The following is a 19,692-nucleotide window of genomic DNA, read 5'->3' as shown; positions in this document are numbered from 1 at the left end:
CAAGAGGGTCACCAAATAGAAAGTAAGGAACACATAAAAGACCTAGGAATAATTATGTCAGCGCACCTTTCCTCTAAGACCATAACAAGACAAAGATCACGACAGCCAGGAAGATGACGGGGTGGGTATTGAGAACTTTCAAAACAAGGGAAATAATGCTGAAGGTGACACCCTTCAAATTCGCTAGTGCTCCCTCACTTAGAATATTACTCAGTGCTGACGACCCCGTTTATAGCAGGAGAAATATCAGAGATCGTTTACGGTTCACATTGAGCCAGTAAAACATTTAAATTCCTGGGAACTCCTTAGTCTTGAAGTGTACTCACTGGAGCGGAGGAGAGATACATGATAATATGTATGTGGAAAGTACTCGAGGTCCTGGTCCCAAATCTAGTCACTGCCATAACAACATACTGGAGCGAGAGATATGTCAGCAAATGCAAAATAAACCCATTGAAAAGCAGGCGAGCGGTGGAGACAATAAGGGAACACTGTATCAACATCCGGGGTCCCAGACTAGTCAACATCATACAAGAAGATATCAGAAACACGGCTGTAACAAGTGTAGAAGCCTTCAAGAGGAAACTGGACAAGTATCTTCACCAGGTGCCAGATCAACCAGGCTGTAATGGATATGTGGGGCAGCGGGCCTCCAGCAGCAACAACCTGGTTGACCAGGCAAGCACCAGACGAGCCTGGCCCATGGCCGGGCTCGGAGAGTAGAGAAACTCTCGAAACTCTTCAAAGGTACTCTTCAAAGGGGCTGTTAGTGTATAGCAGTATTCCAACCTAGAGAGAACAAGTGACTTAAAGAGGATCATCATTGGTGTGGCATCCCTTGTTTTGAAAGTTCTCATTATCAATCCTATCATTATCCTAGCAGATGTGATAGTGATACTGTTGTAATCCTTAGTTTTTCGCTCTATTGTGTATGTAGAATTTGTTGTGTGCTCCGTCCTAGCTATTATTTCTTAATGTTTTCCACAATGGGGTAACTGAATTTGTCATCACTGAACATAGTTGTTTTCCGTGACCTATTGTACAAGAATGGTATACAATACCGACAAGATGAAATTAAGACACATGTGCAACATCTGGGTATCTTTATTGTAGACGTTTCGCCATCCAGTGGCTTTATCAATACAAATTCCGGGACATAACTTGAAGACAGTAGAACTATATACAAAAGACGAGGTAATCAGTCCCTCAACCTTGGAGTTGGTGCGAAGAGCACCATAGTCGTGGAGATTCTGAAGCAGAAGCAAGGAGCCTGGCGCTTATATACTAACGTCAGGTGGAAAGGGGACGTGTAGCAGATGAGGGCATAGTCACTGGTAAGCGGGATTCCCCAGTAGAAGTAGGTCCTAACCAAAGAGATGGGTTAGCAGTAGTAGTAGTTGTGGTAGTCGTGAAGGTTATGTACATGTCCTCAGAATCAAGATTCCATGATGTTGCAGTGTCTGACAAGTTGTACAAGAATGGTATACAATACCGTCTTCTGTATATAGTTCTACTCTCTTCAAGTTATGTCCTGGAATTTGTATTGATAAAGCCACTGGATGGCGAAACGCCTATAATAAAGATACCCAGATGTTGCACGTGTCTTAATTTCCGTGACCTATTGGAAAACTTGGTTTATGTCCGCTTGGAGATTTGCCGTGTCCTCAATGGATAACACACTTATGCAGATTCTAGCATCGACTTTAAAATGAGACATGATGCTATGGTTTGCATCTCATCTCAGCCTGGTATGAAGATGGTGAAAGGGGTGGGAGCGAGTACTGTGCCTTGTGGAGCAGAATTGAGAATATATGTAAAATAATATATATATATATATATATATATATATATATATATATATATATATATATATATATATATATATAGATATATAAAGACTCATCACACACACACACACACACACACACACACACACACACACACACACACACACACACACACACACACACACACACTCCTATCTACATCACTCCTATCTGAATGTTGTAGTTACTTAAAATTACTCAAATTTACAACATAAAATTACCTTCTTTTCCAGGGACTGACAATTGACTTAATTTCCAGGATTCAGACATTGTTACAACCTAAACATGCACCAATGTAGTCGGCAAGAATGTCATTAGTCGGTGGTGGTGGTTAGTGGCACTGTGAGTAGTGCCAGTGGTCGGTAATAGTGTTGGCTGGCATGGAAAATTGGGTGCTGGGATAGTGTCATGTGGGTAGTGGCACTGGTGTGAGTAGTGGCAGCGGTCAGTGTTAGCGGTGTCCTGGCATGGATCTGGCGTGATGGTTAGTGCCCCTCGCGACACTGCTGCTGTCAAGAGCCCCGCCATGGCTGGGGGGTTCCCCCGCAGCTGCTCTTGGTCCGTCACCCCCGCCACCCCGCCCGTCGCCGCCCTCTCCCCCCCAGACAACCCACTCCCCCTCAACGACGGTGCACATCGCAGTAGATGTTACGACGACCACTTGAGAAAGCGTGCTAGCTTGTCCATGGTGGTGGGTGGGTTGTGGAGCCCTACACGCCCCAACCACCACAACCCACGCCCTGACCGCGCCGCACGGCGCTCCTTGGGCGCAGTGTGGCGTGTATCCTCGTCTAGTCCTGCGCGCCAGCTAGGAGCATGGCTAGGCCGCAGACCTCGGTCCTTCGCTGGCACAGAGGACAACGTGAGTGCCATGTTTAGCAGTGGGCATACCCTGGCACCACCCACGTCACCAGTGCCCTCGCTCTGCTCCTCCTCCCCTGAGCCACCCTCACCCCTGGAGTCGTCAGGGGCACGTAAGGTGAGCGGTGGCTCTATCGGGACGGCACTCTGCCTCAGCAGCAGTCCCTCGGCTGCCTCCCTCTCCACCCTCAACAAGACTGCCGCTCCTCGTCGCCCCACACGCCTTGTCATCAGTGGGCGGGCACGGCCACGCCGCCTCTACCACACTCCCTGTGTCTCTAGGTACCACCACTTCCCAACTACTATTATATAGTTACCAAATTTGTTTACAATATGAAAGTATCAGTATGGTACCAGTATTTACTAGTGTCAGGTATCAGTATGGTACTAGCACCTACTAGTGTCAGATAAATCATGATTTTGTTACTTAGGGTTCATAAGTTCTGTTTCACTTTCCCCAGAGAGTAACGAGCTGAGCTTCGTGTAACAGTGTGACTAACAGGGATCTATTACAACGTTTCAGGCTGTGTAACGTGACGGTGACGCGGCTGCAGGTAACGCAGCCTCTGGGCGGAGACCTCAACTCCGTCACGCTGGCGGTCAAGATGCAATCGTCGAAGCGAACACTCCGCTCGAACGAGATCCCTCTCCCTCCCAGCGGCACTCTCGATATAGAGCTCCAGCTCACCTTCTCCCTACAGGTAAGCTTGGCACTTTCTCTAACTCTCGTCTGTGACACTATCACCCCGTTCGTCTGTGTCACTGTGGCAACAACACGTCTCTCACCTGTCTACTCCTAATTCTTCTTGGAAGCCTCCTGACCATTAACTCTCCCTTATATCAAGGAAACCTGGCCCCAGGCAAGGCTTGGAGAATTCTCAAAGCTATTGGCAGGTATATCACTGGTATGATTTGTAATGGTCCAGTATTCTGACAGATTTGTTTTATTATGCTGTGTGTGTGTGTGTGTGTGTGTGTGTGTGTGTGTGTGTGTGTTTGTGTGTGTGTTTGTGTGTGTGTGTGTGTGTGTGTGTGTGTGTGTGTGTGTGTGTGTTTGTGTGTGTGTGTTTGTGTGTGTGTGTGTGTTACCAGACACTTAGCAGTGACATCCTCATTCTGTATAGTAATGTCTTTATGCACTATATAGTTATTCCCTTCACTATATTGCAACTCTTTCCACTGTACAGTGACTCCCACTATACTATATTAAGTTTTTTTACCTGAATAATATAGTACCCCAAATTATTTTGATTAGTACATTCGTGTATCTTGTATTGCAGTATCATTCATGTATGTTGTATACTGCATTACAGTATGATTCATGTATATTATTTACTGATGAGTAAGACACGTGCAGCATTTGGGTATCTTTATTGTTGAAACGTTTGGCCTATGTAGTAGGCTTCTTCAGTCACATACAGAGACAGCAGGTATAGCAGTGAAATGTAGAGAAATAAGACTTGATGTGGTCAGTCCCTCAGCCTGGAGAAGAGTTCAGCTTCATGGTCTGGAACGATATGAAGCTGAAGCATGAGAATGGAGTATTAAATACTATCGAAAGTGACGTGGAAGCTCTTGAAGACAATTGGAAGGGACGGGATTCACTACTACACCTGCATCCTCTGTATTTGACTGAAGACGCCTACTGTGTAGGTCAAACGTTTCAACAACATATCCAACTGTCGCACGTGTCCAACTCATCAACTCGTTCGGTGTTGTGTACTGTTGTGTACATGTTGTGTACTGTACTGCAGACAAATGATCCTTATCCTTCCACAGTACCCACACTTCCTGAAGCGAGAAGGTAACACACTGCAAATTATGCTCCAGCGACGCAAAAAGTACAAAAACCGTACCTTTCTTGGCTTCAAAACTCTTGCTGTCGGGGTCGTCAACATGTCACAGGTGAGAGAAGCTGTCAGGGTTATCAATATGTCACAGGGAAGAGAAGCTGTCAGGGTTATCAATATGTCACAGGGAAGAGAAGCTGTCAGGGTTATCGATATGTCACAGGGAAGAGAAGCTGTCAGGGTTATCAATATGTCACAGGGAAGAGAAGCTGTCAGGGTTGTCAGCATGTCATGGTGCCCCTGGCCTGGTGGCTAAAGCTCTCGCTTCACACGATGAGGGTCCGGGTCCAATTCCCGGCAAGGGTAGAAACATTGGGCGTCTTTCCATACACCGGTTGTGTATGTTCCCCACCAGTAAAATGGGTACCTGGGTGTTAGTCGACTGGTGTGGGTCACATTCCGGGACAAAATTGACCTAATGTGCCCGAAATGCTCTGCATAACAAGCAGCTTTCTATATAGTAGTGTCATTGATGTCAGCTAGTCCTGTATACCTTGTATACAGGGTCGTCAACATGTCACAAGTGAGAGAAGTCAGTCAGAGGATGGGAGGGTATTAAATAAAAATATGAATTCCAAATTGGGTAGCATAATGTAAAAATAAGAGATTTAAAAACGAGAATGAAAGAGACAGATGAAAATGGAATAATAAGGGGGTCAGGGGAAAACAGATGGATAAAAGATTAGATAAGGATAAGGGATTGGAATTAAGGGAGGTAACAAAAGAAATATGTATGGATTTAGTGTAAAATGTGTTCTAGGACAAGAAGAAAAAATGATTAAAAGAACCTAAATGTTTTTGGTTAAGAGTAAAGGGAAAGAGGAATGTGTGCAGTGAATATGTAATGAAAACTGGAGATAGTGGTTGACAAGGAATAGGTAAGAGAAGATGTAATCCTGAAAATATTGACAAAGAATTGCATGAAATTATTGGATTAAATGAAAGGAATGTGAGAAAAGTAAAGAGGAGAGGTTACAAAATAGAAGGAAGGTAAGCAAATTATAAAAGAGAGGGTAGGAAAAAAAGATGTTCTGGAAGCAAACGAATGATAATTCAGACACTTATTCAGTGCAGTCTGGCAAGTACATTCGTGAGATTAAGATAAAATGTTGTTCGAATTTTTAACCCTGGAGGGTTAGCCACCCAGGATAACCCAAGAAGGGCAGTGCATCATTGACGGACTGTCTGTCTTATTTCCATTGGGGGTCCACAATCTTGTCCCCCAGGATGCAACCCACACCAGTTGACTAATACTCAATTACCTACTTGCAAGGCGAACAGGACAGCGGGTGTAAGGAAACGTGTCAAAATGTTTCCACCCCGCTGGAAATCAAACCTGGGCCTGCCACGTGTGAAGCGAGAGTTTTGCCAGCCACGCCATGGGGCCCTGTTTATATTACTAAGAAAGATTTTTGACTTCACAGTAGGCTGTTCAGTGATTCCTCGATGCTTCTTTGATATGCACATTGCACAAGGAAACATTAATACAGTCCTAAAAATTTTATTGGAGCCCAGTAAGTTTTTCCATATCATAGGACTAAATATTGTACTGATTATAATGATGAGCATTTCATATTTCTTTTAAATATTTGTTTATGGTTTTGTCTAAACGTTCACTTCATAAATTTGTGGAAAATTTTTAAATTGCACAGTGTCCTTCATGGATGCCACTCGAGCATATTCTTGTATGATATGTGAAGGTTTATACAGTGCTAGGATTTATGTCCCTGTCTATGGTGGGATGATTCTATGCTAGAATTTATGTCCCTATCTATGAAAGAGATAAGGATGAGGAAAAAAATTGGAGGGGGGGGGGAAGGTAGAGCTCTGTGCCTTAGGGAACAGAGCTTTTCATTGTGGCAGGCTCTGACTTAATTGTGGCCTGTTCACAAACCTCTCAACACCTTCAAGATCAGTGACCTCTTCAGTGTACAGTGGAACCCCGGATATCGGCCAATGCGGATATCATCCAAATCGGATTTCGGCCGCTTTTTTGGCAGAAATTGTCCTGCCTGCCACTCCGCTGCTGCTTTCGTGAGTCAGTCTGGCTGTGTCTCTGGGTGAGTGAGCAACGTTCCACGCATTCATCCAAACAGTTCGTTATAATCCATTTTTTTTGTGGTTGTTTATTGAGTGCAACTGTGAAATAAGCCACCATGGACCCAAAGAAAGTTCCTAGTGCCAGCCCTTTGGTAAAGAAAGTGAGAAACATGATAGAATTCAGTGACAAAACCTTATCCCACTTCAGGCAAATCTTAGAGATGCCAGAAACAGACCTCTCTGGACAGTTTTTTTTTGTGCAACAGGGGTACAGTGACTCTCAAGCTGGTCCTAGAGGCAGTAAAAGACAATGAAGGGAAGTAACCCTGGATAGGGACTTGATACCTGAAGTCCTTGTGGAAGGGGACTTTCCTTCCAAACAGTAACCCCCCCAACTCCCACTTGCTTCCTTGCTTTCTTCAATACGCCAATAAGATTCTTCAATAAAGGTATGTAATGTTCATTTATCATTAAAATTTGTGCTTTATATTTAATTCTCACTACTTTCTGTATGTAAAACTATAGTTAATCTTTAAAAAATGTATTTTTTTTTAAATATTTTTGAGTGTCTGGAAAGGATTAATTGTATTTACATTAATTCTTATGGGAAATATTTCTTTGGTTTTCGGCCTTTTCCGATTCAGGCCAACCTTTTGGAACGGATTATGGTCGAAATCCTGGGTTCCACTATTACTTTTGACAGAATGATGACTTTAAAAAACTTGTTTGGCTTTATTTTTTAGCTGTCAAAGATCTGACCTTATTTTTCCCATATGGTATTCAGATTACATATCACAGAATTACACCAGCATTGATTTTAGGTATGTACCTCGTGCAATATGTAAGAATTCAGTGTACTGCAAGTAAGGTTACTGATAAATTTGAATTATTAATTTTCTTTCTGAAAATATTTCTATTACTTTTTGTGGAGACAAGAGTAGTATACAGTGAACCCCCGCTGTTTGGCAGCCGCGACTTTCGTGAAATCCGACTTTCGGCAAGTTTTTTCGGCAAAATTTAGCTTCATGGTTCGTGATTGGACTCATGATTTGGCGACCTTCTGGTATGCGTCTGCCAGTCAGCGCACACACAAAGCCAGTCTCCCTCGCTATTCACACTCAGTGTGCCATTGTTTACCAGCATGTGACCATCACCCCGTGGGTTCATACAACACTTTTCATAATAATTCATTGTTTTTGTGCTTGCAACTGCTAAATAAGCCACCATGGGCCCAAAGAAAGCTCCTAGTGCCAGCCCTTTGGTAAAGAAGGTGAGAAACACGATAGAATTCAAGAAAAAACTCATCGCAAAGTATTAAAGTAGAGGAGGAAGAGAGAGGGGAGAATGTGCCTTCTGCAGTGATTCTACAATATGTATGATACTAAAGCAGCAGGTATCGATAAAGGCTATAGCTCCAGCCAGCGATAAAATGTAGAATTAACAGTGTAGCAAGTAAGTTAAGCGAGTAAGCGATAGAAAAACAACATGAGAGTAACTCTCCAATGTTGTTGGATGTGTATAGGACTGCTGAACATACACCGCCCTGCTATCTTCCACCACCCTAAACCTCTGCCAACATCTTCATCAAACTAACTAATTAAACCAACATCTCCTCCAAGGTAAGTGTAACTATAAAAGTGTAAGTATAAAAGTAAATATAAGCATAAATATAAAAAGACACCAATGGAAATATGTCACTCTTGAATTTTTTGGGTTATCCTGGGTACTTGACACATATGCTATGTATGATAATCTATGTATGTAACTATTTGTGTATACCTGAATAAACTTATTTATAAATTAAAATGTAAATATTTCTTATTTATAAATTAAAATGTAAATATTTCTTATTTATAAATTACATACATTGTTTAAGTGTGATGGTGGTGGTGGCCAAAGCCTCCACCACCACCAACACGGCTTCTCTCAGTGGCGGCCCTTAAACCCAACAACAATACTTAAACCATTTACTCCTCTCATACATTATGACATATTTTATTCATTCTAGAGTATATATCATGTTTCTATGTTATTAATATTGTTTATATTGTCACATTAGATGAATTGTGATAGATAAATAAGCCATAGAGATGATGATATTAGCGTCATATTGAAGCATAATAAACTCCTTCCTCTTGCCTGCTACCTACCTCCTACACCAACAAGAATCAATAAAGGTTAAGTGTGATGTTAAATGTTCATTTATCCATTTTATTAGTGCTTTATATTTATTTGTCATTGTTTTCTGTATGTAAATATATATTTAATCTTTAAAATAATTATTTTTTGTTAATACTTTTGGCTGTCTGAAACGGATTAATTGGGTTTCCATTATTTCTTATGGGGAAAATAGATTCGCCAATCGTGAATTTTGCCAGTCGGCAGACTCTCTGGAACGGATTAATCACGAAACTCAGGGGTCCATTGTATTCTTAAAGTACAGTGATACCTCTCGTATCTGAACTATATGGGCCGAGATCGGTTTGGAAACACGGAGTTTCTTGATTCGTGAGGGGGAAAAAATGCGCATCCGTACTGTCATATCGCCATCCATACCCCATCATATCGCCATCAGCGACGGCATTGTAGGTTTAAAAAACAAGTCCAACATTGTTTGGTAGTGGGACCAGACACTCTGGGCTTGAATAACAGCTTCCCAGATCTCACAGACCACAGGACCATAACTTTTCAAATGGGCTGTGAACAGTGGATACTCCAAAAGTGTTTCGGCACCTGCCCTTGCTGTTGAAGTTTTGGTCTTGGAGGCATTGGGTCATCATTGTCGTCATCACTTTTGGAATGTTTCAGGTGCAACACTGATTCTGCAGTCTCTGCATTCATCAGAGATTGCACACTAAGGTCGTCTTCATCATACTCTAGCCAGTCCTGCAGGTTGGTGCCATGAACCATCATACCACTACCACGTTGTTGTAGGTACCACTTCATCACTCACTGATCGAGTTCCAAGCTCTGTGGGTTCGCCATCACTTTTCTTTCAGCACTTTTTCCAGTTTTTGAGAAGCAGAAAACTCACTTGTGTAGGCCATAATCTTATCACAAGCCCTCTTGATATCACAGAGGGTGACGAAGAGCACCGCTCCTAGTGGCAAACCAGTACACTAATGTGCGTGCCAAGTTTGATTCATCCTGCTGTACCCGAACGGCTGTTTGGATGTTTCGGTAATAATTTTAGAAGTTTGCCCTTTCCCTGGACCTGTTCGGATGTTGGCGAGGTTCAGATAATGGCAGGCTGGATATGTAAGGTGTCACTGTATGTACCATAGTATTTTATTTCTTAAGGAGTACAAGAGGCACTGTCAAGAAATTTTAATGAAAATAAGAAAAAATTTTGAAGTGAGTTAAACAAGTTAAGAAAGCCTAGGGAAAGTATGGATTTGTCAGTTAAAAACAGAGTAGGGGAGTTAGTAGATGGGGAGATGGAGGTATTAGGTAGATGGCGAGAATATTTTGAGGGACTTTTAAATGTTAAGGAAGAAAGAGAGGCAGTAATTTCATGCACTGGTCAGGGAGGTACACCATCTTTTAGGAGTGAAGAAGAGCAGAATGTAAGCGTGGGGGAGGTACGTGAGGCATTACGTAGAATGAAAGGGGGTAAAGCAGCTGGAACTGATGGGATCATGACAGAAATGTTAAAAGCAGGGGGGGATATAGTTTTGGAGTAGTTGGTACTTTTGTTTAATAAATGTATGAAAGAGGGGAAGGTACCTAGGGATTGGCGGAGAGCATGTATAGTCCTTTTATATAAAGGGAAAGGGGACAAAAGAGACTAAAAATTATAGAGGAATAAGTTTACTGAGTATACCAGGAAAAGTGTACGGTAGGGTTATAATTGAAAGAATTAGAGGTAAGACAGAATGTAGGATTGCGGATGAGCAAGGAGGTTTCAGAGTGGGTAGGGGATGTGTAGATCAAGTGTTTACATTGAAGCATATATGTGAACAGTATTTAGATAAAGGTAGGGAAAGTTTTTATTGCATTTATGGATTTAGAAAAGGCATATGATAGAGTGGATAGAGGAGCAATGTGGCAGATGTTGCAAGTATATGGAATAGGTGGTAAGTTATTAAATGCTGTAAAGAGTTTTTATGAGGATAGTGAGACTCAGGTTAGGGTGTGTAGAAGAGAGGGAGACTACTTCCCGGTAAAAGTAGGTCTTAGACAGGGATGTGTAATGTCACCATGGTTGTTTAATATATTTATAGATGGGGTTGTAAAGGAAGTAAATGCTAGGGTGTTCGGGAGAGGGGTGGGATTAAATTTTGGGGAATCAAATTCAAAATGGGAATTGACACAGTTACTTTTTGCTGATGATACTGTGCTTATGGGAGATTCTAAAGAAAAATTGCAAAGGTTAGTGGATGAGTTTGGGAATGTGTGTAAAGGTAGAAAGTTGAAAGTGAACATAGAAAAGAGTAAGGTGATGAGGGTATCAAATGATTTAGATAAAGAAAAATTGGATATCAAATTGGGGAGGAGGAGTATGGAAGAAGTGAATGTTTTCAGATACTTGGGAGTTGACGTGTCGGCGGATGGATTTATGAAGGATGAGGTTAATCATAGAATTGATGAGGGAAAAAAGATGAGTGGTTCGTTGAGGTATATGTGGAGTCAAAAAACGTTATCTATGGAGGCAAAGAAGGGAATGTATGAAAGTATAGTAGTACCAACACTCTTATATGGGTGTGAAGCTTGGGTTGTAAATGCAGCAGCGAGGAGACGGTTGGAGGCAGTGGAGATGTCCTGTTTAAGGGCAATGTGTGGTGTAAATATTATGCAGAAAATTCGGAGTGTGGAAATTAGGAAAAGGTGTGCAGTTAATAAAAGTATTAGTCAGAGGGCAGAAGAGGGGTTGTTGAGGTGGTTTGGTCATTTAGAGAGAATGGATCAAAGTAGAATGACATGGAAAGCATATAAATCTATAGGGGAAGGAAGGCGGAGTAGGGGTCGTCCTCGAAAGGGTTGGAGAGAGGGGGTAAAGGAGGTTTTGTGGGCAAGGGGCTTGGACTTCCAGCAAGTGTGCGTAAGCGTGTTAGATAGGAGTGAATGGAGACGAATGGTACTTGGGACCTGACAATCTGTTGGAGTCTGAGCAGGGTAATATTTAGTGAAGGGATTCATGGAAACCGGTTATTTTCATATAGTCGGACTTGAGTCCTGGAAATGGGAAGTACAATGCCTGCACTTTAAAGGAGGGGCTTGGGATATTGGCAGTTTGGAGGGATATGTTGTGTATCTTTATATGTGTATGCTTCTAAACTGTTGTATTCTGAGCACCTCTGCAAAAACAGTGATAATGTGTGAGTGTGGTGAAAGTGTTGAATGATGAAAGTATTTTCTTTTTGGGGATTTTCTTTCTTTTTTGGGTCACCCTGCCTCGGTGGGAGATGGCCGACTTGTTGAAAAAAAAAATTAAATTGGTATAATGAATTACATTTAGACAGGTATCTTAATGGGTAAAATTCTTATCACTCATGCCTTGTCATATGAAGAACAATAGTGATGGGATGATACCAAAATTTTTGTCAGTACCAATGGTTGATTTTAGACTGACACTAATATCAAAATTAGTAGCTATTCACTGATTCCAATAATTTGGCATACCCCTAAAGATTCATTAAAATGTGGCACCAGAGCTCGACAAATTTTAACTGATATGGAGAAAAGGCTCTAATTCAGTTGATTAATTTCTCATAAAAGAACTTATTCAACGTCTGAGTTCTCAGGCTTTTAAGATTTCAGTAATTGTAGAAGCTTGTAGCAGTATGAGAAAATATTCAATTTGAAGTTTTATGGAGTAGCATAAGAACTGTTTTTGTTTCCAGTGAAAGTGACTCGTACAAAATTTTTTTAATTTTTAATAGTTCTTATGAATTATAAAAAAATAAAAACCAAAACAAAATAAAACAAGAAGATGGACAGAGGGATTGAACCATGGTACTGGGATTAGCAGGTCCAGCACTTTACCAGTGAGCTATGAAGCTTTTGCTTCAAGAATTAACAGTATCAACAGAGTTCAAATTAATCTTTTACTCTTTCATACACAACAGGTTTTGCAACGTCCCGTAGATCGGGAACTAGAACTATACAGTGAAGGGAAAGAGAAGGGAACATCTCTAGCACGAGTCACGATGGTCTCCCTCTCCTCCCAACCAGTTGACACGGATGAGCCAACAGAGAGAACAAAGTCTTTCATGGCTGATAATCCAGGTAAGTCGATTTTTTTTTAAATTTATTATTTCTGTTACTTTTGTTTTTCTTTTGGGGCCACCCTGCTTCAGTGGGATACGGCTGGTGCAGTGAAGGAAGAAAGATTTCTGTTACTGATACATTCAGGTAGTGAGAACATGTTGTATTTCAGTGATGATCCAGCCTCTCCTCATTAACGACGGAGTTCTGTTCCTAAGACCACGTCATTAAACGAATTCGTCGCTAAGTGAGGAGCATACTATAATCGTAGTGAGTTTGCGTCATCCATCTTTGATATTGTTTTAATGTCACCTTTGCACTATTTATAACATTTCTAGTATATTTTTAAATGTTTATTCAGTAGTGTACTGTATATTGAAATAAACAGAATAAAGGAAATCAGCTCGAATATACATTATTTAGGTATGAATACTGATCGGAGAGCCCGTCGTAAGTCCGAGGCATCGGTAAACAAGTACATTGCTAAGTGAGGAGAGGCTGTATTTTATGTTTTGTAAAGAATTTTTAACATATTTTCCAAACTGTTTTGCAACATTGCAGACTGTTAGTAGTACCATACTGTATTTATCAAACTACATATTTATTAACACAACATTTTCTGTAGTTAATAACTAGTGTGTGTAAAATTTAAGTAAATTTAGAGATAATTTAAGACATAAATAGTTTCAAGCCATGACTGTCACACCAGTAATTTTAAATGAAGGCGAGACTATTATACATACTGTATGGAGCATCAGAATGCTTAGGAGCCAATTTCAGGACTAGTGGTAATTGCAGTTGTTAAGGTGGAATTTTTCTATTAACCCTTTCAGGGTCCGTGCCGTAGATCTGCGGCTTTACGTTGAGGGTCCAAACCGTAGATCTATGCCATGAGCTCAGCTCACTCTGATAAGCTGTGAGTGGTAAATTTGGGCCTAGATATGAGAGAATACATCTATGTGGTATGTGTGCACCACATAAAACAAATCCTGCAACACACAGTGCATAATGAGAGAAAGAAAACTGAGACCGTAATTTTCGATTAAAACAGCAATTTTCAATGTTTTTTTATATGTTTTTTACAGTTGTATTTGCAATTTCTTGGTCTCATTTGATAGAATGGAAGATGTATTACAGAAATAGAGATGATTTTGATCGGTTTTAGTGCTGAAAATGGCTTGAAACTGAGCTCAAAGTAGTGGAAATGTTAAATTTTTGCCAATGTTCAAGAGTAAACAAATAACTTCACGTGTCTAATACACACCAGCTGGTGGGTCTAATATACGTTCACAAATGTGCTGATATTATTTATACAATTATTACAATATTGCATGACAGTAAATCTTCTATTTTTTGGTTTGAATAAAAATTCATTATGTGGATTAAAAATCAAAATGGAATTCATTTGTAAATCCTGAAAACATAACTAATGAACAGAGAAAATGTTAGTTTAGTGCCAGGAATGCCTGCATTGTTTATTCTGGACCCTATTTTGAAATTGGAATATTGTTAACTTTGCACTAAATTGGCCAAATTACCAATTTCCAATCACTTTATTTTGTAGTTGAAACAGTTGAGTTGGCAATTTTTTGTGCTCAATCGATAGAATAGAAGTAATACCAGTGAAATAGCTAAGAATTTCGTCAACTGGAATAAGGTAATTGGCCTAAAATGGGAGTCAAAGTCGGCAAAATCGCCAATGCGTAAGTACCGCTGACACATCAAAATTCGCGAGAGCATAATTTCGTCAGTTTTCCATCAAATTTCATACTTTTTGTTTTATTACCTTCAGAAAAAGATTCTCTACCATATCATAAAAATAAAATTATTTTTTTAAAATTCTTGGACACTGGTGCACACTTTGAAATTTGGCTGCTGGACCCTGAAAGGGTTAAGAAATTAATTTTAAATCTTTTGAGTTCGATGCAAGTTGTTGACTAGATTCAAAGCTTATAATGACGTTCAACAATGACAATGTGATTTTGAAAAAAAATGCTCTGTAGATCATGAGGCAGTTGCAAAATATATTGATTAGTTTGCAGACTTAAATTGTCCTAGTGCTCAAAACCCAATAGCTAAACAGATTTATAGTGCAGAAAAATTGCTTTGTGTTGTTTCTTGGAAATTGCTACTGTAGTTTCATCTGATGAGACTGCATCAAAGGCTGTTAAGACTATGGAAATGCCTAGGCTATGATGGCTTTGTGGGCCAGCTGGCAGACAACAGCAACAGCTTGGTTAACCATGCAAGCACCAGACAAGCCTGGCTCAGGGCTGGGCTCCAAGAGTAAAAAAAACTCTTGAAACTCATCAAAGGTATACTAGAGATGTGTTATTGGACAACTTCTCCACTCACTCACATGCTAAACTTTTCATCAAGCAGTATAATGTTTACAGTGTATGTTTACATCTCAAATTGTACATCACTTAATACAACTAATGGGCAAAAGAATTTTAAGCTCAGTAAAATAAAAATACAGTGGAACCTCTACTTACGAGTGCATCCATGTGCGAGTTTTTCCAGATACGAGCAGCTGCTCGGTCGATTTTTTGCTTCCAGACGCAAGCAAAATTTCCAGATGCGAGCAGGCCTCAAGAGAGGTTAATTGACTGGTGAGGGGGCTCTTGCTCTTGATCTAGGGAATTGGATCTAAGTTGTTTGTTGGACTATCTTATTGAAACTTGGGCAATGTATGATGAAAAGATACTTCTTAACGTACATCAAAAATGAAAGAAATCGGACTATAAATAACAGAGTTCACTTCTCAGCCATTAGCCTCCCCTTACCGGTATATTTTCATATTCAATTCAAATTCAAATTCAAAGTTTATTCTCTATAAGGATTACAATGCTGAGTTTACAGAAATTTGGTTATTGTGTGGTTTACATGTAGTAAAATAGTGATTACATAGTGTACCACTAGAACACTTAGCATGGCTAGGCATTTCGGGCAGACTTAGTTTTATTCTTAATTGTAAAATATTACAAATTATGAGGTAAGTTGGTATTATGGCTAAGTGACTAAATACTAGTTTGTGAGTTTAGCAATGTAAATGCTTTTGTTTTGGCACAGTACATAGTTTCAGTATTGGAGTATCACAGGATTCATTATTTTAATATTGAGATTAATATTTCTGTTTATGGTCAAATGAGTCAGTGAGTGTAAGTGTGAACCACCAGGTGGTATTTGTGTAGTTAGTTGACAGGGTGTATCAGGGAGATAAGATGTTTTCTAATGGTAGTTTTGAAGGTGATGAATGTGTCTGCAGTTCTAGAGTTCTCAGGTAGGGTATTCCAGATTTTAGGGCCTTTGACATACATTGAATTTTTGTAAAGGTTTAGTCGGACACGGGGAATGTCGTAGAGATGTTTGTGTCTGGTGTTATGCCTGTGGGTTCTGTCACAACTATCAAGAAAGCATTTTAGGTCAAGGTTGATATTAGAGTTTAAGGCCCTGTAGATGTAGATTGCACAGTAGTAAGTGTGGATGTACTGAACAGGGAGTAAGTTTAGGTCTATGAAGAGTGGGGGGGTGTGTTGCCAGGGATGGGATTTAGTGATTATTCTTACTGCAGCTTTTTGTTGGGTTATTATTGGCTTTAGGTATGTTGCTGCAGTTGATCCCCAAGCACAAATAGCATAGGTGAGGTATGGATAAATAAGTGAGTGGTATAGTGTGAGAAGGGCATTTTGCGGCACGTAGTATCGTATCTTGGAGAGGATCCCAACCGTTTTGGATACTTATTTGGTTATATGCTGGATATGGGTGCTGAAATTCAGGTTGTTGTCAAGGTATAAGCCTAGGAATTTGCCCCCATTATTTCTGGTAATTAGAGTGTTGTCAATCTTAATGTTAATTTGTGCATCTCCTGCTCTGCTACCAAACATAATATAGTAGGTTTTGTCAGTGTTAAGCGTAAGTTTATTGGCTGTAATCCAAGTCGATATTTTGATCAGCTCCTCATTCACAGTGGTGTTGAGGGTGGCAAGATTAGGGTGAGAGATGACATAAGTCGTGTCGTCAGCAAAGAGAATGGGTTCCAGGTGTTGGGATACGTTTAGAAGGTCATTGATGTATATGAGGAAGAGCAGGGGACCAAGGACACTTCCCTGCGGAACTCCAGTATCAAGTGGCCGTGTTGCTGATGCTGTGTCTTTAATGGTGACATACTGATACCTATTAGTAATGTAAGATTTGAAATAAGCAAGCACATGGCCTCTTATACCGTAATGATCAAGTTTGTGGAGTAGGATGTCGTGGTCTACTGTGTCAAAAGCTTTTCTTAGGTCAATAAAAATTCCTAGTGGATATTCCTTATTTTCCAATGCTGTGTAAAGCAGATCTAGCATTTTTATGATTGCATCATTAGTGCTTTTATTTTTCCTGAATCCAAATTGGCAGGGGTTGAGTATGTTTTGAGCCGTTATAAATGAATACAGTCTCCTGTGCACGAGTTTCTCAAAGATTTTGGATAGCAGTGGTAAGTTAGATATTGGCCTATAGTTGTTTAAGTCTGTAGGGTCACCACCTTTATGTATTGGTGTAACCCTTGCCATCTTGAGTAGTTTCGGGAAGGTGCTAGTCTCTAGTGACTTGTTAAAGAGTAATGAAATAGCATGCGAAAGGACATGGGCCGCTCGCTTGTACAGTAATGGTGGGACATGAGACAGATTCCCCGAGTTATTTTTAAGTGACTTTATAATCTCGGTGACTTCCGTGGGCTCAGTTGGTGCAAGATAGAAGGAATTAGGGAAATTCCCATCTAGGTAGTCCTCGGCATGGGCATTGGTATGTGGGATTTTACTGGCGAGATTAGATCCTATGGTTGAGAAGAAGTCGTTTATCTTGTTAGCTGTGTCAGTGGGATGTAGTGGTGTTTCATTAGGTTTAGTTAGGACAATATTCTTGGTTTTTCTCAGTTTCTGGGTCCCTAGAATCTGAGAGAGTGTTTTCCAGGTCTTTTTTATATCTCCTCTAGTGTCTGTGAATCTACTGGAGTAGTATAGTAGTATAATGGTTTTTATGGTTGTATTCTCGTTTTATTTGGTCTCATGTGATAGAATGGAAGATATACTACAACAATAAATATGATTTTAATTGGTTTCACGATGAAAAGTACCTTGAAATTGAGCTCAAAATAGTACAAATGTTCGATTCTTTGGCGACGTCAGTGGCAGACATCATGAGGTAGCAGTGGCAGACAACATGAGGCAGCAGTGGCAGACAACATGAAGCAGCAGTGGCAGACAACATGAAGCAGTAGTGGCAGACAACATGAAGCAGCAGTGGCAGACAACATGAAGCAGCAGTGGCAGACAACATGAAGCAGCAGTGGCAGACAACATGAAGCAGCAGTGGCAGACAACAAGAAGCAGCAGTGGCAAACATCATGAGATAGCAATGGCAGACATCATGAAGCAGCAGTGGCAGACAACATGAAGCAGCAGTGGCAGACAACATGAAGCAGCAGTGGCAGACATCATGAGATAGCAGTGGCAGACAACATGAAGCAGCAGTGGCAGACAACATGAGGTAGCAGTGGCAGACACCATGAAGCAGCAGTGGCAGACATCATGAGGTAGCAGTGGCAGACAACATGAAGTAGCAGTGGCAAAGTGTAGCATTAAGAGTGTAGCAATTAAGTGAAGCACTAAGAGTGTAACACTTATAAGTCACTCTATCTGATTTTTTTTGGTTATCCTAGGTTCTCTACACATGTAGTCAGGAGCAGGAATGGCCGCTGTGGTGGCCCTATAAACCCCAACAACAATGGCTGCTGTCACCACCACTAGCCACATACCTAATGACATGTAGTATTTTATTCATTCTAGTGTATATATCATGCTTCTATGTTATTAATATTGTTTATTATGTCATATTACATGAATTGTGATAGATAAATAAGCTGTAGAGTTGATATTAGAAAAATTATTAAAGTATTTTCTCGTGCCTGGAATTCCACTGGAACAAATTAATTCCATTGCAGTTAATTTAAATGAGGAAAATTGACTCTACAAATGAGCAAATCCAGTTGCGAGCAAGGTTTAAACTCATAAGTAGAGGTTCCACTGTACAGCATGAGGATGATTTCGTGAAGTATCTATTGAATATTCACAACCAAGGCTAGGAGGTACAGTCAAACCTCGGTTTTCGTATACCCTAGTTTTCGTACAATTCGGTTTTCAACGACTTATTCGTCAAAATTTTGTCCCAGTTTTTGTACAACCACTTGGTTTTAGTACAGTTGAAAATAGTCTGTACCACACTTGTCCGCCTGCCCACATGACTAGGGCACTCATTTCCTGGAATCGAGTGTCCACACGAAGCATCCCATGCATTTGTGACTCAGTCTGCCTTTGTTTCTTGTTGAGTGAGCATCACCCAGTGCATTCATATGAAACATTTCGTAATAATTCATGGCTGTTTGTGCTTGTTTATTGAGTGCAACTACTAAATAAGCCACCATGGGGCCAAAGAAAATTCCAAGTGCCAGCCCTTTGATAAAGAAGGTGAGAAACACGATAGAATTCAAGAAAGAACTCGTAGCAAAGTACGAAAGTGGTGTACGAGTGGCCGATCTTGCCAGGATGTACAGGAAGTCTACATCAACGATCAGTTCCATCCTAGCGAAGAAAAAAGAAATCAAGGAAGCTGATGTTGCGAAAGGGGTAAATGTGCTAGAGAAACAGAGATCGCAAACAATCAAAGATGTTGAGTAGTTGCTGTTGGGGTGGATCAACGAAGAACAGTTAGCAGGAGATAGTGTTTTGGAGGCCATAATTTGCTAAAAGGCAAGGCAGTTGCATGCAGATCTCGCAAAGAAAATGCCCAGACAGATTTTTTTGTGCGACAGGGGTCCAGTGACTTTCAAACTGATCCTATCGCCAGTAAAAGATTAAGAAGGGAAG

The 19,692-nt window shown here is 40.5% G+C and overlaps 1 protein-coding gene across 7 annotated transcripts in view; it reads left to right on the top strand.

Moving 5' to 3' along the window:
• The window catches only part of KrT95D (phosphofurin acidic cluster sorting protein KrT95D), a 280,348-nt gene that overhangs the window by 145,084 nt on the left and 115,572 nt on the right, over positions 1 to 19,692 (top strand). For all 7 annotated transcript variants that reach the window (XM_053781217.2, XM_053781218.2, XM_070085171.1 and 4 more), the window contains exons 2-5: positions 2,060 to 2,969; positions 3,211 to 3,388; positions 4,467 to 4,592; positions 12,646 to 12,805. In XM_053781217.2, the coding sequence (XP_053637192.1) occupies positions 2,308 to 2,969; positions 3,211 to 3,388; positions 4,467 to 4,592; positions 12,646 to 12,805 (1,126 nt within the window). In that variant the 5' untranslated portion in view covers positions 2,060 to 2,307. The remainder of the gene's footprint in view (positions 1 to 2,059; positions 2,970 to 3,210; positions 3,389 to 4,466; positions 4,593 to 12,645; positions 12,806 to 19,692) is intronic.

This window comes from Cherax quadricarinatus, chromosome 15, assembly GCF_038502225.1.
Source record: "Cherax quadricarinatus isolate ZL_2023a chromosome 15, ASM3850222v1, whole genome shotgun sequence".
Classification (NCBI taxonomy): domain Eukaryota; kingdom Metazoa; phylum Arthropoda; class Malacostraca; order Decapoda; family Parastacidae; genus Cherax; species Cherax quadricarinatus.
The sequence above is the reverse complement of the archived record's forward strand: the minus strand, read 5'-3'. Positions and strand labels throughout refer to the sequence as shown.